Source organism: Syngnathus floridae, chromosome 14, assembly GCF_059516105.1.
Source record: "Syngnathus floridae isolate MCC-2025c chromosome 14, RoL_Sflo_1.0, whole genome shotgun sequence".
Taxonomy (NCBI): domain Eukaryota; kingdom Metazoa; phylum Chordata; class Actinopteri; order Syngnathiformes; family Syngnathidae; genus Syngnathus; species Syngnathus floridae.
In genome coordinates this window covers 8,570,249-8,592,128 of record NC_142426.1, presented here as the reverse complement: position 1 = coordinate 8,592,128, position 21,880 = coordinate 8,570,249, and the positions used below count along the sequence as shown (strand labels likewise).

The following is a 21,880-nucleotide window of genomic DNA, read 5'->3' as shown; positions in this document are numbered from 1 at the left end:
ACGCTTCCTGAAAGGCAAAGGCAAAGTCAAGCGGCGCGTCTAACAAGCTGTTATTCGCTAGCCGAGTCCTCCACCAAAAGTGGTCGTCTCCCCGATTAGGAGGTCCAACCGAACGGAACCACCTGCCGCTCTTCATGCTGGCGACCCGCTGACGACAACTTGTCGGCTCTCGTGCGCCGTCTCCATGGCAACGGAAGACTTATACGAGGTGACGCTAACATGCTAACTCGAGCTAACGCATAACACGGCTAACTTGGATGAAAGTTGAAGAATGGCCGCGGGGTGATGTCGTGTCAACCAAATGTCGTCAAATGTGGTTAATGCACAAGCCGTGAGCCACATGTAACCTGATTTGAGAAGAACACAAATGAGATGAACAAATGGGCTGCGTGCTGTCCATAGGTGGAGCGGATCGTGGACAAGCGGAGGAACCGGAAGGGGCGGACGGAGTACCTGGTGCGCTGGCGAGGCTACGGCTGCGAAGGCGACACATGGGAGCCTGAGAGTCACTTGGCTACCTGCATGCCGTACGTCCACGACTTCAACCAGCACCACGCCCTGCGCCACCGAGATGTCACCATGCTGCGCTCCACCCGCAGCTACCTGTGCACCGGTACCCCTGGCAACCCCTGCGGCCCGCCCGCCCACGTCGGGCGACTCCCGCCCGTCGCCTGCCCGGATCCCGTCTCGGACCCTCAGCCCGCCCCTGCTCACCTGTACACCTCCCCCGGTGGACTCAAGGACCTCGGGCTCGCGTCACCGGGTGCTATGCCGGCACCCTTGATGTCGGCGCCCCCGATGCCAACGTCCTCGGTGGGCCCTGCTCGCCGCAGCTTGGACTTGTCTAAGAGCAGGATAAAAATCCTGGTGCCCAGAAGCCCCATGAACAGCCCCCTGGATGCCGAGGAGTCACCCAGCGAGGCGGCGCCCAGCGAGGCGATCCACAACACGGATGCCGGCGCCCGCGACGCCCACGATGTGCCCCCCGAGGTGGCTCTGGAGCAGCCGACCAGCGTGCAGCTAGGCCTGGGGGAGCTGCGCGCCCGTATGGGGATCAGATCGCGGAGCCACAACGACCCGCCCATGACGCGACCCCTCAATGGAACAGGTAAGAAGAAAGAAAACGGATACGCCGTCCGACCGAATGAGGGCGTGCCAACTGACTGACTCTGCGTCTGCTTAGGCGCTGCTGAGGATGCGGGCGCAACGTCGGCGGTTACCGTTACAATGGGCGTCCCGGCCAAGCGGCGTCTGGAGGTGCGTGCCGCTTTTGACAAACGTCTGCGCTTTAGCGTGCGCCGGACGGAGAGCGCCTACCGCTACCGCGACATCGTGGTCAAGAAACAAGATGGCTTCACGCACATCATGCTGTCCACCAAGAGCTCGGAGAACAACGCGCTCAACCCCGAGGTGCGCTGAGCGCCAAAGCGAGCGCCGGGGGGGGGGCTTCTGGCTCTCTTTGATCTAATCCCAACACGCTTGGACGCCGGGCACGCCCCCTTGCCACCTCCGCAGGTGATGAAGGAGATCCAGAGCGCTATGGCGACGGCGGCGTCCGACGATAGCAAGCTGGTATTGCTGGGAGCCGTGGGCGGCGTCTTCTGCGGCGGCCTGGACTTGCGCGACTTGGTCAGACGCCTCACAGATGACAGGAAGAAGGAGAGCGTCAAGATGGCCGAAACCATCAGGTAAGCACTCGCCTCGCCTTTGCGGGGATTCAATGGAGTCGATGCAATTATAGCAGCAAACGGTTGAGAGCACCATCAGCTTTGATTTGACATTGAAAGAAAGACACATCGAAATGAAAAGTGGAGATTCTTTTTCCCCCCCATAGCTGTGATGAAGTTCTTTCTCAGTTGGATGCTGTATTCTGACTGGCTGAGCAAAGCGGCGATGGTTGACTGCCTTCAAATGTAAACGCTGGCCGAGTGACGCCAGCGCATTGTGCTTCCTTCCCTCAGGACGTTCGTCAACACCTTCATCCAGTTCCGCAAGCCCATCGTGGCCGCAGTCAACGGGCCGGCGCTGGGCCTGGGCGCCGCCATCTTGCCGCTATGCGATGTGGTGTGGGCCAATGAGAAGGCCTGGTTCCAGACGCCCTACACCGCCTACGGGCAGACGCCAGACGCGTGCTCCTCCTTCACCCTCCCCTGCATCATGGGCCCCCCCTCGGTCGGTCCACCGCCGCTGAGGTGACAAGAGCCGCGCCTGATGCCCTCCCTTTTGCTGGCAGGCCAACGAGCTGCTCTTGAGCGGCAGGAAGTTGACGGCGCAGGAGGCGTGTTCCAAAGGTTTGGTCTCGCAGGTTCTCTGGCCAGGAACCTTCACACAGGAAGTCATGCTGCGCATCAAAGAACTGGTCGCCGTCGACTCGCTCGTGAGTCTTGCTCAGTATTACTCGGTAGAATTGACCATACTGCAAGTATGGGATAGCGCCGGCCCTAGACAGGTCACTTCTCTTCTGGCACCAATAACATGCATGCACGCCACAGGTCCTGCGGGAGTCCAAAGCCTTGATGAGGAACTCCAGCCGAAGTTCCCTGGAGCAAACCAACGAGCGGGAGTGCGAAGCCTTAAAGAGAATTTGGGGCTCGTCGCAAGGAACCGACGCAATCTTGCAGCACCTGCACAGAGGCAAAGAGCTCTACTAGGACTAGGACCCGGAACTGGGTCCCGTTTGTGCTTCTAAGGCCGGACTTAGTCTCTTAGCTCCTTTCCGTGCCGCACCCTTGCGAACAACACGTTTGTATCTTTTCTACATTGCCAAGTAAAACAGGAAAGGAGCCTCGCGGTAGTTGGGTGTTTCACTTTTATGTGGCTATTGTGGCGCTCCCTGCTGGTTTGAAAACCCTCCAACCTCAGGGCTCTACCCACACGGAATTCCCCGAACAAAGCGGTGGATGGGGTTCCGGAAGAAGCTTGGACGGGAGGACGACTGGGCCGGAAGTTCACATGGCGCGATGTGAGCCTCAGGTGGGAGGAAGGACATCAGCTGAAGGGGGGGTAAGATTTGAGCGGCTCACAACCATGTTTCGTATTGTAGTGCCTTAAATTGTTTCTCGCTGAAAGTGGCCCGTGGCACCAAAAGAAAATTTCCCAACGTATGTGCACGTGGGTATTTTGTTAAAGCCTTACTTTTTTAGATATACACACAGAACTTTTAGGACCATCAAATACACATCTCAGAAAACTCAAGTACATTTATCAAAACAAAGGAGAAAAATTGGGCTTCCAAACTGAAGATGACCGTGGTTTGTTGACACGGGAACAACTTGTTTGAATTTTCCTAAGGTTGCTAAATCTGATGCAGTTGGATGTTGCATTCCAGTGTTTGCAGGCATGTGGTCAGGAGGCAGGTGTGGCCAGGTGCAGGGAGTAGGTGCGGTCAGGGAAGAGGATCAGCGTGTAGAAGTGGCGCTCGTGCACGTGCAGACTGTCCAAAAAGCCGTGAACTGTGATGGCTGCCCAGCCTGGCGAGTCCGCCCCCTCCAGGAAATGGCTGCAACACAAACCAGCTACTCATCAGTGGCCCACGTTGCCGGGCGAGCTTCCCAGCTTACCCGAGCTGCTGGATCAGCGTCATGATGTTCTCAGGAAGCAGCAGACCGCGCGCGGCGAGAAGAAACGAGCTCTGAGAGGAGTTGCTGGACGGACGAGGACACGCCGAGGGCAACGGAAAGCTGTGGCGACAACAAAAGGCCAGGGCCAGTCAGTGGACAAATCGGCAGGTCGCGGCCTCCTTCGGTCTCGCTTCCTCACCTGCAGTCCGGGTCAGCTTGGATGGCCCCGAGCCACTCCAGAAGATCGAAGGGGTCGTGCGAGCGCAGGTCGCAAGCGGGCGGCACAGGGTGGCTCACGAGGTGACCGCTGACCTCGGGCGTGTGCCGTGACCACTTGTATCTCCGCAGCAGTGGCTGCAGCACCCCTGTGTCCTCTGCGAGCGCAACACGGTGGCATTTAATTCACTTAAACGTGTGCCGGCCATCGGACTCTCAGAACCATCCAAAGTGCACGGAAGGAGACGGCAAGTCACCTGAAGTGGGCGCCAGCAGGAAGTCCATCATTAATGGAAGTCGTGAGGTCAGACCGCTGAGGAGACGCTGGTAGCCCGGGCTGCCAGGAGCCATGTTGCTGTCACTCAAATCCACATTGATCACTAGAGACAAGTCACAAAGCCCGAACGTTGGTTGTTCGTCATGGTTTGTTCAAATAGTCCTTAATAGGTTTGACAACAGCTGACAATTTATCGTGCATTGCTGCTGACGTCAAAGGGAGAAGTAGCGCTTCCCACCGTATCTGCTGCACTTTGGTCTCCACGCTTTGCCTTGGATTCCCAACACCTCGTATGAGTCTTTGTCCAAAGACAGACACAGATGTCCTGCACGCAAGCACACATCAGCCATGTTTAGAGAAAAGTATAGCTAGTGTAGGTGGTGGCACATCCTGAAGTCTGTTACCATTTGCCTTGAGAAAGGCGCAGTTGTCTTCCTCGATGCGAGTCTTGTAGGACAAGCCGCACACGTTTCCTGAAGCACATGCACATCTGGTTAGTCAGTTGACATGCCAGGGGTGATGCCCCGAGTGCGTACCGCGTCTCAAGCATTCCTCCAAAAGTTCATGGAGCGGAAGTTTCTGGATCAGGTAGAAACTTTGGAAACTTCTTAAAGTTGCATCCAACTCAGAAGGAGCGTGGTCACAATCTGGGAGCAGCACGGTTGCCTGCACAAAAATTTAATTGACAAGGGGCAATGGAAAAGCCATGGAGTCGTCAGAACTGTAACGTTCCTTTTTCAACATACAAAAAGTCATATTTGTCATTTATCGTGACGTCAATTATTGTTTTTGACGGACGGGAGACAGGCGCAAAAAAAAAAAACGATGGGGGAATTTGACTCCTATCTGGCGGATAATGTACACGCGGGTTAGCGTGAGCGTCTGACCTTGTAGTTAAAGGGCAACTGCTCCAGTTGCGCTCTTAGTCTGTTGTTTGGGTGCAGCAGAGAAGACGTTTCACACTTAAGAATGGTTCTGCTGCTCATCTTCGCTCCAACCACCTTTGGGGTACAAACGGGTAACAAGCCATCCGGAAGCCGGGTAGCACGCTACTTCCTGTTGCTCCTCTTCCTTCTTGTGTGTTTGTGTGTTGTTGTTGTCAGTAGTGGCACGTGTTATCACTTTTATTTGTTGTATTTTTCCTGCAACGATCACCGTCCTGCAATCGGTGTTTCTTTGGGCTCAACGAGACATTTGAAATGCAGAAAAATAAAGCTCCTGTCCAACAGGGGGCGATGTATGTTGCGCTGAATGGCGACGCTGACTTCTTCCTCGCGGGTTGTAGTCACGTGTCCACTGTTCAGACCCGGAAGTCGGTCGAGCACGCTGTTGTTGTGATCACTCAACGCAACACTAAATTTTTACACCGAGTTGACTTTACTGATCTTTGGCATTAGTTTGACGTCAGTGACGTCATGGCGTTGGTGGTCGACTCTGTTCCTGGACAGTTTGATGACGTGGAGGACGAGGGCGGGTAAGCAACCGCGTGCGCGTTGTTTATGTTCACGCGTAGCCTTTATAACCACGTTTGACGTCACACTTAGGACTTAGACCGTCGTGTGACAGTTCTGTTTTTAAAATAACAACCGTCAAAATAATAACCGTGTGTTTGTTTGTTTTGTTCCGCTGCAGCCAATCCCAAGGGTCGGAGGTCCCACGTGATATCAAGCGAGCTGACCTGCAGCAGTACAGCGATGATGATGATGATGATGATGATGAAAATGCTGATGATGATGACGAGTGGGCGTGGTCTGCCGTAGGAGGGGATCTAACCAAACGATTTAACCGCAGTGCCGTTGCTCAGGTGAGACGATTTACAGCGACAATGATGGATGGTAATGATTCCGTGGCGGTTTTGTTTTTCAGGCTAACAAACAGAATTTGCCCAATCACACGCTTCTTACCACGGACAGGTCGCTGAGGAGGTTTGAGCACAAGATAAACCTGGGTAGCTCCCACGCTCACACCCGCCCACTCAAAATATGGCACCTTTTCTCACGTGCTTGTTCATTTGCAGATAAGCTCAACTTGTCTGACTCTGTAATGAACAAAGTGACGACAAAGCAGAAGCAGAAGGACGCCGACACGTACGTCAGCGCTCTGAAAAGCGTCTTTGCGGAGACTGGGGAGCTAAGGCGGCGATCGCATCGGCAACCGCGTCAGCGATCGTTCCTTATCAGCTAGTCCGCAATCACAATGTGGTGACATTTGCCAAAATGACGGAGGTGGTCTTTGTTCTCACCTGCAGGTACCGCCTGAAGGATAAATCGGACCGGGCCACAGTGGAACAGGTGCCGATTAACGTGATGGAAATGCTTTGATTGTGAAGAGGCTATGAGGTTTGCGCCTGACTCAAGTGCGGTGCAGGTTTTAGATCCTCGGACGCGAATGATTCTCTTCAAGATGTTGACTCGTGGGATCATCTCGGAAATCAATGGCTGCATCAGCACGGGGAAAGAGGTGAGTAGGCGTTGACGTTCCTCTGCCACGTTCCGCCTCTCCTCAATGCGCCCATCCCGTCAGGCCAACGTCTACCACGCCGTCACTTCCGGCGGAGAAGGCCGAGCCATCAAAATCTACAAGACGTCCGTCCTGCACTTCAGGGACCGAGACAAATACGTTAGCGGCGAGTTCAGGTTGTGCACTCGCCTCTCTGTTATGTCCCGACTCAAAGTCGGTTGCAGGGGCTGAAGCCTTTTTGGCCTACAGGTTCCGTCACGGTTACTGCAAAGGCAACCCCAGGAAGATGGTGCGAACTTGGGCCGAGAAGGAGATGAGGAACCTGATCAGGTCCCGGCTTTTCTGCAAGTCCCCCACTCCCAAAAACGGACGCACTCACACTCAAACCACCCTGACGCTCTCAGGTTGCAGACGGCCGGCATTCCCAGCCCGGAACCACTGCTGCTGCGGAGCCACGTGCTGCTCATGACCTTCATCGGCAAAGACGACATGTGAGGCCCGCCAGCGAGCTCTGCGCCGGCCAGTGCCGGCTGGTCGTTCGGCCTTCTCACGTCTGTCTGCCCTGCTTGAGTAGGCCCGCCCCGCTGCTGAAGAACGCTGTCCTGTCTGAGTCCAAGGCCCGCGAGCTCTACCTGCAGGTGGTCCACGACATGAGGAACATGTTCCAGCGGGCCAAGCTGGTTCACGCCGACCTCAGCGAGTTCAACATGCTGTAAGCGTTGCGGCGAGCCACTTTGCGGTGGCGGCAGCCGACCTCAATTTCTGCCCCGTCCGCTTCCAGATATCACCGTGGCGGCGTTTACATCATCGACGTGTCGCAGTCGGTGGAACATGACCACCCGCGCGCGCTGGACTTCCTCCGCAAAGACTGCGGTAACGTCAACGGTGAGTGGACATTTTGAGAAGCGCCCTCGGCAGAGAGTTGAACACTTTTTCGCTTTCAGAGTTTTTCGGCAAGCGCGGCGTGGCGGTGATGACCACGCGAGAGCTTTTTGACTTCATCACTGACCTGTCCATAACCTGCGACAACGTGGACCAGTACCTGGAGAAGGTGCGTAAGCGGCGAGCGTGACCTCTGACTTTTACTCACCTGACCACGTATGCTGGCCGGCGCAGATGATGGTTGTCGCGGCCCAGCGGACGGCGGAACAGCGATCGGATGCCGACCAAGTGGACGAGGAGGTGAGAGACGGAGAGCGGCCACTTTTGTCCACGTCTCTGACCGGGTGTCCAATCAGGTGTTCAAGAAGGCCTACATCCCACGAACGCTCACTGAGGTCAGCCACTACGAGCGAGACGTCGACATGCTCAGGACGGGGGAGGAGGAGACCACCGCGGACCAGCACAATGACAACGTGAGTGGAGCGGCGGCGGCTGTCTGCGCTTTGCTCGCAGGAAGCTCCAAATCTTCACGAAAAGCGGAGCTCGGCGAATCACCGTCCTCTCCTTGCTTTCGGTTCTTCAGGTGCTCTATCAGACGCTGACGGGACTGAAGAAGGATCTTTCTGGCGTTCAGATGGTAGGATGGCTTCACACTGGCTTGAGACTTTGCATCGCGTTCTATCGCGACAATTCGTGCTGACAAGCTGCGGCTGGGGTTGGAAAAAAACAAAACAAGTTGTATGTTCAAAATGGCATCACGTGAGATGTGTGCGTGCGCCGCAATCCTCCATCTTCAGGTTCCGGCTCTGCTGGAGGACGACAGCTTGTCCTCGTCGGAGGGGGAGCAAGAGGAGGTTGAGGAAGAGGAGGTTGACCAAGATGAGGCGGGCAAGGCCATTCGGACGCCACCCAGCGACAATGCTGAGCCCCTGGACAAAAAGGTACTTGTTTGCCACGCTCAGCGCTAGGAAAGGACAAACGTGGCCTTTTTGTTCCAGGAGAAGAAGAGGTTGGTGAAAGAAGCTCAGAGAGAAAAGAGGAAGTCTAAAGTTCCAAAACACCTCAAGAAGAGGAAGGAGAAAATCGCTAAGACCAAGAAGTGAAGATGAGTGTCGGAGCTGGCCCTCGGCGGCCTCATTCGTTTGGACCTTCATTAAATAAATCTCGATGAACTCAGTGAACGCGTACCGTCCCCTCTTTGGGTCTTTGCAGTTTCTGATGCAGCACTGCGTGCGTGCGTCAACGCAAACTGGGACTCTTAATATGTGCGTGGACACAACGAAGGGTACTGATTGGTGGCCCACATTGAAGGTCACGTCCATGCGTGCTGAGCTTCAGGTGTTGACGCTTGTGAAGGCGTTGCAGGGTGCGTGCGTCGGGCTGCTGACGTCTACAATCACGTGGAGATTGACAGCTGGAAGGTCGCCGCCTCCGCCATCATCGTCCGGGAAGCCGGAGGCGTCGTCAAGGATACCGATGGTGCGTCGTGTCGGCTGTCGTTGGCGAGTGTCCTCCTCAGGCTTCCGCTTCAACATGATCTCACGGCGAGTCATCGCAGCCAGCTCGTCGGCCGATCGGATCGTGCGAGCCTTCCTCTGTTGCCGTGACGACGATGAGCCGAGCGAATAACATGCTCATCGCCACGGCAGCGTGGTGACCAATCAGAGATGCTTGATGCAAGATAGGTTAAGGTGGAAAAAACGTTGTTTCCACTTTGCTGTTAAAATGGTTAAAAAAAAAAAAGTGTTTTGAAAATTGAAAGAACCTTTTCGCATCCATTATCAGTTCAGTAACGTGTGATTTCATCCAGATGTCATTGATGTATTGACTTTCATCTTGTATTTCAAAATGTTTTGGTTCAGTTTCTTCCCTCAATCAAAATGTCCACTTACGCTTAATTGTATTGACACATAACGCCTATCACATTGTGATCAAATAAGCCAATACAACTCTTTAGAATGTTGACTTTTGTTACTAACAAATCTCGATTGGTAGCCGAAGCGGGTCCCAGTGTGACCAGCAGGGGGCAGTGGCGGCAGCCACATAGGTGGAGAACGAAGAAGACAAAACCCGGAAGTGAGTGGTGTTACTGATCCGCACCGTCAAGCTAGAATTCAGCATCATATCGTCCTTCTCGTTGTTTTTTTAAGTCGACAACCGTAAGTTGGTCATTGTAGACTTTTGGCTGTGCTTGTTTTGGCTCCACTTTCCCGTTGAAACTGAAGATACACTGAAATATGAACAGACTTGTTGATAGTCACCCGTTCAAGTAACGAGGTTTTGTTCAACCTTGCCTCTTGACCGCTACTTCAAATGATTCCAATGTGCTAATTTGTCTCTGAGACGTGAATGTGCGTACAAAAGTTTGGGGTCACTTCAAAATTCACAAAATAACGAGGATAACATCAAACTAATCTGACTATTGCAGCTGCAAACGTCTGCTTTTTAATGCAATATATAAAGTCCTATTTCCAGCAACCATCCCTCCAGTGTCCAATGGTCCATTGAGTTTGCCAATTGTGTTAGAAGGCTAATGAATGATTAGAAAACCCTTGAATAATTGTTAGTTTTAATGGAAAACACTAAAAGATCTGGGTGACCCCATACTTTTCAACAGTAGTGTACATGCCTTTGAAAAGCGCTCTTGCATGTTCTGAAGCAGCCCACCAAGTATGACGGACATTTGGCAGAGCGCCATGGATCACGCTGTCGCTGTGGCGCGAAAAGCTGGACAGGTACGCACACGCACGGACCCGGCGTGTAGTAGATGCATGGTGATAAGAGCGCTTCTGGTTGTGATTGGGAAGGTGGTACGTGATGCGGTGGGCGGCGTGCAAAAGGAGGCAGTGATGGTCAAGAGTTCGTCCATTGACTTGGTGACGGAGACGGACCAGAAAGTCGAAAAGCTTATCATCGAGTCGATCAAGGAGAAATTCCCAACGCACTGGTACAAACTTTGTGTATGTGTGTCTTGTGCGTTTGTGCCTATGCGCGTGCAAAGAAAAGCAAACCAACGCCGGAAAAGCCACTGTAAAACAGGACGTTTCCTGCTTCTGGACCGGCCCAGCTTAAGCTTTTTGGCACCCATCTGGGAAGTGGAAGTGGGGCGGCCGGCTGATGGTGTCGTTTGCACGCCAGCTTCATTGGGGAGGAGTCGGTGGCTGCAGGAGAAGTTTGCCTCCTGAGCGACAGTCCCACATGGATCATCGACCCCATTGACGGGACCACCAACTTTGTTCACACGTGAAGTCCATTCTTCTTCTCCTGCTCCTCGCCCGTGCCAACCCTGACCCCGCTTCCTGCCTCCACAGATTCCCTTACGTCGCCGTTTCCATCGGCTTTTCGGTCAACAAGCAGGTGAGAGGCCTGTCCTGTCCCGGTGATGTGGAAGGATGTCAATGGAGTGCCTGGTCTCGCCGCCTCCCAGGTGGAGTTTGGCGTGGTGTACAGTTGCCTGCGGGATGAGATGTACACGGCGCGGCGGGGAAAGGGAGCCTTCTGCGACGGCCGCCCCCTGCAGGTTTCTCAGCAGCAAGGTCGGCACGTCGTCCCTCGCCGATAAAGACAATTGCAATGAGGAAGTGATGTCGGCTACGTTCCTGTAGACATCCGGCAGGCCCTTGTCGCCACCGAGTTCGGCTCAAATCGAGACCCTCTAGCGGTGGACAAGATGTTCTCCAGTCTCAAACGGGTTCTCAGCATTCCTGTCCACGGGTAGCACACCCGCTTTCCCGGCTTGGATACATGGAATGACGGCTGATGGCGTGCGTGTTTCGTTGCAGTGTGCGTGGCGCCGGAAGCGCCGCCATCAACTTGTGCCTGGTAGCATCCGGCTCCGTGGAGGCATACTACGAGATCGGCATCCACGTGTGGGACATCGCCGCCGGCTTGCTCATCGTCTCCGAGGCCGGTGGTGTCCTCATGGACGTCAAGGGTGAGAGCTCTGCTGTCATTAGGGCGACGCGGCACCCTGCTCACCTGTGCCTGCATGCGTGCAGGAGGCCCGCTGGACCTGATGTCTCGCCGCATTTTGGCCGCCAACAACAGGAGCGTCGCCGAGCGTCTCGCCAAAGAAATCGATGACTTCAGTGTGCGCCGAGACGACGACGCCTCATGACCTCTGAATTTGAGTGCTCATTGGTGACATGTACACATCTGTTCACAAATTGATTCTATTGGGGTGACACCCTTAGTTTAGTTTTGTATTAACAATTGGCCAACCCAAAGTGTCTCTCTGACCACGCAACAATTTATTTTATTTTATTTCACTCTATGGAAGTGATGCATTTGGCAAATATCCCCTGACGACATGGGCGACACTTGCCGTGTACAGCCTCATCGTTCATGTGAAACAAGTAAATAGATTAATTAGTCACATTTGAGAGAAAATTCTGATGCGTGCTTCTATATCCATTTCACAAATACACGTTTTGAATTCTGACGATGCTCATTTGCGTTTTTCATGAAGTCACGTTGAAGCTTTTTGTTTTGGGTTAGGTGGGGTGTGGCCTCCAGCAAGGACAGAGGAAACAGCAGTGCATCCGATTCTTTATTTGTGCAGGAAAAAAAAACCCTCATGAGCCGCTCATCGGACCTGAGGTAAAAGTTTGGATGTGCGAGGCCCTCCACTCCTTGCCCTCGGTGAGCGCCCGCGGCTGGTGCATGAAGACGCTGAATCGGACGCCCTGATTGGCTGCGGCCCTGACGAAGCGGCCATTTGCCGTTAGGGTGACAGCACGCAGCGAGTCCCCGGTCCCGAAGATCAAGAGCGAGCGGCGGTTGACCTTGGCGCTGGGCACCAGCGCCAACGCTCGCTCCGATGGCTGGTCATCGACCAAGTGCAGGCGTGCCAGCAGCTGGTCGGCGCGCTCCTTCTCGCCGGGCCCGCCCAGCGTGTCCAAGATGAGACGGAAGTCGGCCACAGCAGCGCTGCAGGCGTACAGCTCCTTGCCTGCCATGAAGTTGTCCAGCAGCGGCAGGACCGGCTGGCGCCGTTCCTGGGCTGCCTGCTCCGTCAGGACGGGCTCCCGGAAGGCCAGGTGGCACCGGCCATGGCTCAGCGATGACACATAGGCGATGAGCGCGGTGATGTCCATGTTGACGCGGCCGCACTCCTCGCTGCGCACCGCTGCAGGGAAGGCCAGGCTTGCCACCAATGTGGTGCGGTCTACCCGGGTGAGCTCTGACTCCTCCCCGCTGTCCTCGTGGTCCTCGTGGTCCTCATCTCCCGCTGCCGGCACAGCGTTGACGGCCACGATGTCCCCGCGGACGGCCACGCCCATCTCCTCCAGGCGCTGCGCCATGGGGCTGGACACGCCGTTGTAGAAGGCAAAGACAATGTGAGGGTGGAGGTACTCGACGGGCTGCTGGCGGCTGGCGCACACAAAGTCCTCGGCCTGCCCGACCACGCTCTTGGCGCCGTAGCTGCCGCGGCCCTGCCAGATGTTGTGCAGCGCCTCGGCCTTCCTGCCCACCGCCTTGACCCACGTGTGACCACCATTGGCCACCACGTCCACCACCAGCGTGCGCTTGTTACCGGCAGCGTCTCGGTAGGAGAAGACGTGTAGTACCGCCACCACGTCCTCCAGGCTCTCAGCTGAATCCAGCACAGCAGTCAGGTGTGTGAGGTTGGTGCTGTGAAGCTGAGACTCTTTGAGCAGAAGCTCGCCGCCTTCTGCCCGCTGCAGGAAGCGCAACTCGGCGCGGAGCTTGCCACAAAGTTTTCCGCGTCCTTCCACGGCTGGACTGATTTGCTCAGCGCGCTGGCACAAGGCCTTGGCCACGCCCATTTGCTCCTGTAACATGTCCTGGAGCGACATGACGCACGCATCCTACCTGGGGACACACAAGCCATCCATCCATCGATCAGGAAGGAAGGAGGGAGAGAGGACGGCGCCGGTTGTTTGTTTTGGGAGGTACAAATTCGATTATTTCTAGAGCACACACACGATTGATTTAATTGTGCTTTGTTCCACGCGATTTGAAACTTCTTGACAAGATACGCAAAGCGGCCAACGTGGTCGTCGTCATAGGAAACATCGCACGGTCGACTAAGAACTCTACAAACAATGGACGAATAGGGAACATGACGGAGACTTACGTGTGACGTCGGTGCCTTCGCCTGTGGTTGTTAGCTTCTGAAGCTAACTGTAAACTTCCGCCTTCGACAGGAACGAGCAGGGATGAGCTTCGTAGGAGGAGACGCCCCTTTTGAGCTGCGTGGTGCGTGCCTTTGGCGACTCTTTGCTAGGAGGGTCAGAGTCGTCAGTAGACGGCTGAAAAATCCTCAGACTTGGCATGCCGCCACATCATGAACTGGGAATAACCTTCCACAGGTAAGAACAAAACTATTGCGTTTGGTTACTGTGAATGCAACCTAGTGAAAATTCGACTGGGATAAATTATAATTTAAGTTTACCTTTACGACCTCCCTATCATGGCTGCCATGGAGGCACCTTTGTGGAGGTTGATTTGGGTCAAAAGTTTTGAACTTGAAAAAAAAAAAAAACTTGAATCTGAACATATTTGAGAAGGACTGGACCTTGGATGCGCCGTTTCAATAATGGTGCCCTCTACTGGCACGTCTACCTTAATCCTTTACCATGACGTCTGCCTCTCCCAAAGCGAGACGATTTATTCATTTTATAAAATAACAATAAATAAGACCTGAAAACAAGGTTTGACAATCTTGAGAAAAGAGCAACAATACAAATTAGCATCCCCAAATCAACTGTCAATCAAATGTTGACAGTGTGACCAGTGCCGCATCAAAACAAAATCAAGTTGAGTTTGATAATAAATATTTTTATTTAGCAGTCAAAAATGGGATTGACAGGAATCATGCTGGGAGGGGCTAAGGCACATGAAGCAATGAGGTCTGGTCCAACCCGTTGAAAGAAAAAAAGAACACTTGCGAGCATGTTCCTGGGGTTGGAGGTCGGGCACGCACGCAGGCACGCACACACACTCTCTCTCTCTCTCATACTCTCTCTGTCTCTCTCACTCTGCTTTCATCAGCTCTTGGCTTGTTTCCTTTTTTGGACCAGCTCTGCCAACATCTTGTAACGAATCATGCAGTCCTCCTGAAAAACAAAGGCGCCCACCGTTTTGCCTGCTTGATCTTTTCCACAAACATTTTGTTTCTTCTGTAGGTTGTGCCGCGGCTTACCTTGCTTTTCCCAGGAACCACTTTGGCGATGCGATCCCAGCGCTCAACGCTTCCTCTGGGGAACTGCTGCAGGGCCAGTTCCAGAAGCTTCTGCTGGTTCTGAGTCCACACTGCTGCCGCCTCGGCTGTGTCCTTGTTCTGCTGCGGTGCTGCCGCCTCTGCCGCTTCCTTCTCTTCGTCCATCTGGTCAAGGTCGAAGTCTTCCTGCCGCCGAGACCTGATGTGCCCCCCCTCCCCTTCGCCGGTTGCCATTGTGCACTTCCTGCTCCTCCGCTTAACCGCCGCCACGTGTTTGTCCTGGTGCCGTTCCTCGCCGGTTCCACACGTCGTAATGGCGTCACAAACAGGAAGCAACCTCGCAGGAAGAGACGGCCCCTTCAACTCGGACAGCTTCACCAGACCTGCGGTGGCACGCGGATGACAGCTGAAGAAGATGCCAAAGAAGGCCGGAGCAGAGCCCAGCGGAAAGCGTGAAGCCAGCGTGTCGACCTGTGCTTAGGTGGCTAAGGTCTTTGGCTTGTTTGACTTTGGTGGTCACCTGTCGACAGAAAGAATGCAAGGAACGAGACTGTCAAGTTAACGAGCTAAGGAGACAAAGCGGGTTCTCTGCAAGCGAATTGCCATGACGGCGTGTCACTCACATCCGTCACGGATCTCCCCAACTCGTGGGCGATCTTCTCCCAGCGACCGGGCGTTCCTCCCGGGAATTTCCCCATCAGTCTGCTGAGGAGGCTGATGTCGTCCTCGCTCCAGTCGGACGCCTAACGCCGGCGAAACGTGACACTTAGCGTGCGTACAGGCTGACGGTAACAAGGTGGCACCTTCTTCCTGGCGGGCCTCGGATCCTGGAGCCATTGGTCCAACTGCTCTTCCACTTCCTGGATGGATCCTGTCTGCTGGTAAACTTGCAAGTTCGCCTGCTCTGCCGATGGCTGGTAAACGGGGAAGTCCATTTTGGGCTTCTTCACCTTTGGCCTCTTTTCTCCTGAAAGCACAAGGTGGTGTGAGCTATCAGTTGACAAGCTGAAGAGAAAGACGCCAGGTTCTTACTGCCTGCAACTTCCTGTTGAGCTTTTTCTTGCTCCTCCTCTTCTCTCCGCTGCTTCATCTGCTTGTAGTCTTCGTAGTACTGCTGCACCTCCTGCGAATGATGAGCGCGTGAAGCTTTTGGAAAGCTACACACATTCACGGCTAGTGTACCTGCAGGGTTTGGGGCATGTGTTTGATTGACAAGTAGAGCCACATGCTGACTTTCAAAGGAAGAAGGTCCTGCCAGTGGGGGCGCTCCTCAGACCTACACGCACACCAGAGATGATGACATCACAACTGGAAGTCGGAAGGCCAAGTCGAGTACCTGTCGGTCGTGCCGTATTTGACTTCTTCTTTGGTGTTGACCTTCTTTTTCTTCTCTCTCTTCTTTTTGGCCAGCATTTCATCCTGCAGGTGCACGGGGCGGGAATGTAAGCTGCCGCGGCCAGATGCGCACGTGTGGCTGACTCACCAGCAGCTTCTCCAGGTAAACAGACCAGATGACGGCGTAGTGTCCGACGGTGACAATGACAAATAGCAGGAAGGCCAGCTCGCTGTTGCTCATCTTCCTCACGCGGCGGTAGTAGAAGACGGGCTGCCGCCAGTCGGGGAGTCCGTTTATCAGGATGTCGTCGTACCTGCGTGCATCAACACAGAAGGTCAGAGGCCAGGCTGGTGCGGTGCAGCGCGGACTGACGGTGGCGCTCACCCATAGCGGTGCTCACCTGCGTCGTCTCTCGTCGTCCTTCAGGACTTCATAAATGGCCACCAGCTGCCGAGCCGCACAAAACATTTCATACCTTCTTGCGCGCACATTTGCGTATTGTCACAGCTCAAGTTGTGTTATGATGCTCGTCACCTGTCGGAATTGCTCCTCGGCATTTTCATCTTTGTTCTTGTCAGGGTGCAAAACGAGCGACAGACGGCGATACGCCTTTTTGATTTCTGACGCCGACGCATCCTGAACACAAAGCAGAGGCGACAACCGACGCGCTCGTTCAGATAGTCCGAACGATCGCAAGTGCACCCGATTGGCGGCGGCTGCGGCTGAGTCCGCATTCAGGTGATGACTTGGGGCAGGCATTTTCCTTTAAAAAAATCTCGAGGGACACCAACAAAAATCTGTTAGGTGTTAGGCCAGCCTCGATAATGAGTTATATTACAATGAAAGACCTTGTGAACGTGCTGTATAAACAAACTCCTATTTCCATCTATGTACATAAATGGAGAGCAGGTGGAATAGTTAAATAAAAATAAATTCTATATTTTTTTAAATGAAAGTGAGTTTTTTTTAAAAAGGTTTTAGACAGTGTAAAGAATAAAGTACTGAAAGTGATTGAAATCCAAAAGAATCAAAGTGACTGTTTTAGACTAGCTCTATAAATATTGCGACAATAAGAACAAAGTCACGTTTTAAGACTATTTTATGTTGTTGAAAATTCTGTTTCCTGTGCCGATGCACCACAGTCAGACCGACACAACATGAAATCTCAAGATTCTCCGATTAGCCACCCATACGCGGTTAGCAAGTGGTAGACCAGGCCTTGAGCTAACCAATTTCCCACGGCACAACTGAATGAATGTCTCTCACGGCACAGCAGTGATGCAGCGGCACGGTGGTTGGAAAACACTGCTGGAGGACCCCAGCTCGAAGGAGATCTCGCCCAAGTGGGTGAGGAAATTATCACACGCACAAACTGATGCACAGATTTTATGGTGTGCTCATTTTATGTCGTGGTACAGTACGCAATAATCGGTTCCAACTTCCTGCAGTGTCAACGATTCGCATGAAGCAGCTGCCGCGTTGGCCCCTGTGGACTGGAACCGGGTCTGGAACTGGATCGTCGTGCATGTTACCATGGAGATGGTCGGAATGGCACAAACCTGCTCCAGCGACAGGAAGCGGTAAAACGTGTCCGGAATTTCCTCAACGAGGTCGAGAAGCTCGAGGTCCGCGTCCCAAGCGTCCGATGGAAGGCCGAAGGATAGGAAAGCCAAGCCGCATACAGTTAGCCATCCGTCCACCGTCATCTTGCGTTGCTCGCCTTACCTCCCCGAGTTCCCGATCGGCCAGCTCAGCGGGCCGTTGACCCGGAAGTGCGCGCCAGTCACATCCGGGTCACGTGTCCTGACACCTTAAAAGAGCTCAATTTTATCAGCTCAGCCAGGCCAACGTAAACGACAAAAATGGCTGATTTTGTTTATATTAATGTAGTAGTAAATGTAGTAGTAAATAAAAGTAGCTAAGTTTATATTCTCGTAAATTATGTTTTGCCTTTCATGGCCTGTGTAACGATAGAGGTCGCTGTTGTTGCGTGAGGTCGGATTGAAGCAGGGAAAGAAAGAAAAAAATCAGACTTTTTTTTCATATGAAGGCTTTTTTTTTTCCTGCAAAAGCACATTTTCACACATTTGACTTTTGTTTTAGCCAGCAGCAAAACCCCATTGCGATTTCCACTGTTCTTGCTACCTCATACTCAAGTTGAGGCAGACCTTTTGACGTTTGCGCTTTGAAAGATTGTCATTTTGGCAAAATGATGTTGTCACGTGTTTGGAGAAGGCAGGGAGAATAATATTTGTCGAGATGGGCAGTTGAATATTTTTTTTACAGTGATATGCCAATCTTCCTTTGCTGCCGAAGATATTGGGGAAAGCATTTTCCCAACAACCGTCTGTATGGATTCCCCCACAACAATCGTTTGTTTGGCGTCACATCGATGACAGCAGTGAAAGTGAGTTGAAAGTCGCTAGTTTTTTTCCTTCAGTGCAACATACAAAACAAAAGAAAAAAACAAATTCTTGGCTGATGGGCACTTGACCTTTCTGACCTCGAGGTGCTTCGACTCTTGTGACTTGTGCCACTGGCCGTCGAATCATTGCACTCATCAACAGACGTCATCTTGTGTTTTGGGAGAACGATGCTTTCCCTCCTCTTGCCACATACTCGGCGAGCCACAACCCATCGTGGTGCCCTCTTTGTCTTTCCAAAACCAAGACCTCAACTCAGCTGTGAGTTTGTAGGTCAGTGAACAAACACATTGTTGCCACGGCGACCGGTTTTGGCCGGCCCGCTTCTTGGGTTTGGAAACTTTCGTTTGACCGCCTCCGCCGCTTCTTCTCACTCGGGAGGATGGTGGTGCATTGGGGGCTGGACAAAAACATGCACACCCTCTCGGAAGGCTGTTGAAATTCCCTCCCGAGCCAACGTTCCATCCTTGGCTTACGTTTTTTGTCCGGAACGTCTCCTTGGTTGTCCACCAGCGTTCGACGAGACTTTTGACGCAAACGTGATCAAATATGACATCATAGCTTATTGGAAGGTCCTGCTTTGTCTCCCCCCCCCCTTGACCTACCAGCTTTGAGCCCGCGTTTCATGAGCAGCCGCACTGCTCCACGATCATGTCGCGAATGTCCTTCTTGACGATCATCTGCTCGTCGTCAAAGTACAGCATGGACATGGCGCGCAGCCGCGTGGGCACGCAGCACGACTTGACGTTGGGGAAGAGTTCGGAGCCCCTCATGCGGTATTGGTTGATGACGGCGGTGTGGAAGGAGAGCGCAGAGCCGCCGACGCTTGCCATATGGTCGGCGGGACAGTCTCCCTCGCAGTAGTTGGCATGGTAACCGGACGGCGCGATGATCCAGTCGCTCCAGCCGATGTCTTGAAAACTCACGTAAAAGCGCTGCTTGCAGCACGTGCGCGTTTTGCCATCGCACTCCAAGCTGCGAGCCGTCCGTCGACGCCGAGCCGCCTCCTCTCCGCCGCCACGCAACGCCACCGTCAAGAAGGGCCGATGGGATTGGTTGCCGCTGACCGAGGCCAGGACGGGCGTGGCGCCAGCCCCGGCGCACAGCGGGCAGGACAGCCTGAGGTGGAGCGGCCCATTGGCTTGGTCCAGCCAAGACTGGACGCAGTGCGGGACAGCCAGGACGTGCCAGCCACTGCGGCGTGTGTCCGCCATCTTCTCGGCGGCGGGCACTTCCTGCTCGGCCTGGTGGAGCTGCAGTTTCACCTTGCCTTTGGCCCGAGTGCCCCGGGACAACTTGAGGAAGAGCCACAGTTCGGCCCGCTCCACCAGCGCTGCCTTGCCGCCTTCCTTGGGGAGCTCGAAGGTCAGAGTGTTGCCAGTCTCTCCTGGTACACACAAAGGCAGCAGCGACATTAGCATTGCTTTGCCGTGTTAGCAGACATGCTAAAAAAAGCCCCCAAAACGGCCCTTTGTCTCCTGTGCCGACTAATTAGTGAGTCTGAATGAAGTCATTCTTTCTTCGTGCCTCCCCCTCATTAAGGAGTTCTTTCACAAAGGTGCTATTAATATCTCGGCTCGGCGCCCTCCACTCAACGCTCATTACGCTGATGTGTTTGTGTGACACATTAACCGGACAAGGTCCCGCCGTGCCCGTTTGGGCGTGCCGCTTGACCGGCAGGCAAGCATGCACATCCCGGTGGCGAGCGAGCCCTCTTCGAGTAGAATTTTCGGAATACGCTCGCTTGTGAACTTTCGGGAAATGCTCAAATCTTTGGAAGTTATCTCGATCCCTTCCCTCAACGTTCCAGCAATCCTGTTCTGGGAATTTGGGGCAGTTTGGTGACTGAGTCCATCAGGTCATTACGCTGGCTCTGCAACTCGATGCTCTCTGGCCTGTGTTGAGTCACGCCGACTGCCTCAAATCGTTTATTGACGGCACACGCGTTCTATTGACACTCAGGCCACATTGAGAAATTGCATTCTGTCGTGTTTGCACGTGCACTCACCAGGCTCTGCAAAGGCGATGACCTGGGCGGCAGCGGCGTCGGGCGCCTCGGGGTCGGCGCTGTCCTCTTGGATGTCCACGCTGCCGTCGTTGGCCACGCGGCCCACGTGCAGTTTCTTGATGGCATTGAGAAGCGCGGCGCGGGGCAGCGCTTGCGTCAGGTTGGGTCGTGCGCTCAGGTGGAGCATGTTGAGGATGTGACGCTTCACCGCATCCACCATGTCGCTGGAGTTCTTCCTCACCTGGCCCACGGTGCAAGAGGTGCACTTGGAGGACTCGGCCCCCTGCTGGAAGCCCGCTGGAATTTCCGACTGCGGGACCAGCGAGTCTGACGGACCCAAGTGGACAAGGAGGCTCAGAGCCAAAAGTGCTGCGGGCAGCGAAGCGGAAGTCATGGCCATCTCCCGCCAGGCAACTAAGACAGTCGATGCGCGTCTGCTCCCATTGAGCTGTCGTTCTGCCTGCCTGGAGCAACTCACCTCGGCCTCGGGTCTTCTGGTGAGCTGCTGCCCTCACGTACACTAATTATACTCGGCTGTCCGTTTGATCCCTCCCTCCACCACACAGGAATTTCCCTGTGAGTCAGCCACAATACACACACACATGCACGCACGCACACGCACACACAAACACACACACGCATACTTTCTCTTGAATGAATGTCACGACAGAGGAGGAGGACCACGATGTGTCTCTGATATATTCATGCCAAACACATACGCAGTCATGAGTCAGAGCGTTAGCTTCACCATCATCATCAACATCATCATCGCCTCACGTGGGGAAGAGACTCGGGTGGTGTGAGAGTCATTTTTGGAAAGAAAACGCACGCGCGCACGCACGCACGCACCCTCTGCTGGTGGGATCAAACGTCACAGATTTTTATTCATTTATATATATAGTGCAAGATATATATATATACTATATATTTTACAATTTGTTATTCGTTTTGCTCTTACTTGGAATGTTTTTCTCCTAACTGCGTATAAGGACAAAACGTAAAATGTATGCTGAATTTGGAAAAGCAATCATTAAAATGTTCTTGAACTGTTCTGCCGAGTATGAGTGTTTCTGGCTGTGATGTATGATCCAGTTCTGGTTGGGTGGGTGGGTGTGGTGGGTAGTAAATTGTAATGTCCAAAGCTTAGACCAAACCTACGTCCTTAGTGAGAAGGATGGGTTGATGACATCACTTCGAAGGTGTCCCCACCCACAATCCCATCTGCGCTCATGCCATGAGTTGACACACAACTTTATAGATTTCTTACTAATTCATCTCCACCGCAGGCAGTGAAGTCACAGTCTCTGGCTCCTCCAAGGCTCAAGGTGAGATGTTTGTACATTGCATTGTGGCCAATAGGGTTCTTGTGCCACTTGACGGAAGGACAGACGCTAAGCGTCAGCAACGTGCAATGGAATGCAATGCACCGCGGAGTTGTGCTGCCCTCTGCTGGATGAGAGTAAATATACAATCGTTGTGTCTGCCAAGCATCCAAGCAAAGGTGAGGATTAGGCTCCGCCTCCAATTTGCAT

The 21,880-nt window shown here is 53.6% G+C and overlaps 7 protein-coding genes across 26 annotated transcripts; 3 read left to right on the top strand and 4 right to left on the bottom strand.

Moving 5' to 3' along the window:
- The first annotated feature begins 5 nt into the window (after positions 1–5).
- On the top strand, positions 6–2,794 carry cdyl (chromodomain protein, Y-like). Of its 2 annotated transcripts, XM_088396442.1 has the most exons (8): positions 6–208; positions 403–527; positions 600–1,108; positions 1,184–1,410; positions 1,516–1,688; positions 1,962–2,172; positions 2,234–2,377; positions 2,493–2,794. In XM_088396442.1, exons 1-8 carry the CDS (start codon positions 185–187, stop codon positions 2,649–2,651), a joined length of 1,572 nt encoding a protein of 523 aa, XP_088252568.1. In that variant the 5' UTR covers positions 6–184; the 3' UTR covers positions 2,652–2,794. The 2 variants fall into 2 exon arrangements, with proteins under 2 accessions (XP_088252568.1, XP_088252567.1); XM_088396441.1 differs by having other exon boundaries at positions 8–208; positions 403–1,108.
- A 380-nt stretch (positions 2,795–3,174) lies between these two features.
- Positions 3,175–5,411, bottom strand: rpp40 (ribonuclease P/MRP 40 subunit). The gene is made up of 8 exons (XM_088396452.1): positions 4,941–5,411; positions 4,590–4,719; positions 4,458–4,526; positions 4,292–4,378; positions 4,034–4,156; positions 3,760–3,934; positions 3,561–3,680; positions 3,175–3,499 (listed from the first exon to the last, which is right to left on the bottom strand). The coding sequence occupies exons 1-8, from the start codon at positions 5,037–5,039 to the stop codon at positions 3,346–3,348; spliced, it is 957 nt and encodes a 318-aa protein (XP_088252578.1). The 5' UTR covers positions 5,040–5,411; the 3' UTR covers positions 3,175–3,345.
- Positions 5,330–8,572, top strand: riok1 (RIO kinase 1 (yeast)). Its single transcript, XM_088396443.1, has 17 exons — positions 5,330–5,527; positions 5,686–5,857; positions 5,920–6,001; positions 6,071–6,140; positions 6,302–6,344; positions 6,421–6,513; positions 6,577–6,689; positions 6,763–6,843; positions 6,918–7,004; positions 7,088–7,225; positions 7,295–7,398; positions 7,458–7,564; positions 7,630–7,695; positions 7,752–7,868; positions 7,979–8,032; positions 8,193–8,336; positions 8,394–8,572. Exons 1-17 carry the CDS (start codon positions 5,469–5,471, stop codon positions 8,496–8,498), a joined length of 1,635 nt encoding a protein of 544 aa, XP_088252569.1. The 5' UTR covers positions 5,330–5,468; the 3' UTR covers positions 8,499–8,572.
- Positions 8,573–9,409: 837 nt separating this feature from the next.
- LOC148387525 (inositol monophosphatase 1-like) lies at positions 9,410–21,399 on the top strand. 19 transcript variants are annotated; one of them, XM_088396465.1, is made up of 15 exons: positions 9,410–9,554; positions 10,055–10,130; positions 10,203–10,342; positions 10,534–10,638; positions 10,707–10,752; positions 10,823–10,931; positions 11,001–11,109; positions 11,178–11,329; positions 11,394–13,310; positions 13,566–13,730; positions 14,547–15,462; positions 15,556–15,605; positions 15,770–16,655; positions 17,194–17,264; positions 17,366–21,399. In XM_088396465.1, the coding sequence occupies exons 2-9, from the start codon at positions 10,068–10,070 to the stop codon at positions 11,510–11,512; spliced, it is 843 nt and encodes a 280-aa protein (XP_088252591.1). In that variant the 5' UTR covers positions 9,410–9,554; positions 10,055–10,067; the 3' UTR covers positions 11,513–13,310; positions 13,566–13,730; positions 14,547–15,462; positions 15,556–15,605; positions 15,770–16,655; positions 17,194–17,264; positions 17,366–21,399. The 19 variants fall into 19 exon arrangements, with proteins under 19 accessions (XP_088252591.1, XP_088252589.1, XP_088252590.1 ...); XM_088396463.1 differs by having other exon boundaries at positions 14,547–15,908; positions 15,992–16,079; positions 16,496–16,655; XM_088396464.1 differs by having other exon boundaries at positions 14,547–15,913; positions 15,992–16,079; positions 16,496–16,655.
- c14h7orf25 (chromosome 14 C7orf25 homolog) lies at positions 11,932–13,651 on the bottom strand. Its single transcript, XM_088396448.1, has 2 exons — positions 13,496–13,651; positions 11,932–13,230 (listed from the first exon to the last, which is right to left on the bottom strand). Exon 2 carries the CDS (start codon positions 13,212–13,214, stop codon positions 11,970–11,972), a length of 1,245 nt encoding a protein of 414 aa, XP_088252574.1. The 5' UTR covers positions 13,215–13,230; positions 13,496–13,651; the 3' UTR covers positions 11,932–11,969.
- dnajc1 (DnaJ (Hsp40) homolog, subfamily C, member 1) lies at positions 14,184–17,704 on the bottom strand. Its single transcript, XM_088396444.1, has 12 exons — positions 17,477–17,704; positions 16,452–16,553; positions 16,318–16,364; positions 16,065–16,230; positions 15,918–16,000; positions 15,764–15,857; positions 15,614–15,704; positions 15,385–15,548; positions 15,205–15,324; positions 15,053–15,101; positions 14,564–14,964; positions 14,184–14,477 (listed from the first exon to the last, which is right to left on the bottom strand). The coding sequence occupies exons 1-12, from the start codon at positions 17,621–17,623 to the stop codon at positions 14,409–14,411; spliced, it is 1,533 nt and encodes a 510-aa protein (XP_088252570.1). The 5' UTR covers positions 17,624–17,704; the 3' UTR covers positions 14,184–14,408.
- LOC148387526 (inhibin beta A chain-like) lies at positions 17,957–21,028 on the bottom strand. The gene is made up of 2 exons (XM_088396449.1): positions 20,349–21,028; positions 17,957–19,727 (listed from the first exon to the last, which is right to left on the bottom strand). Exons 1-2 carry the CDS (start codon positions 20,746–20,748, stop codon positions 18,964–18,966), a joined length of 1,164 nt encoding a protein of 387 aa, XP_088252575.1. The 5' UTR covers positions 20,749–21,028; the 3' UTR covers positions 17,957–18,963.
- Positions 21,400–21,880: the final 481 nt, after the last annotated feature.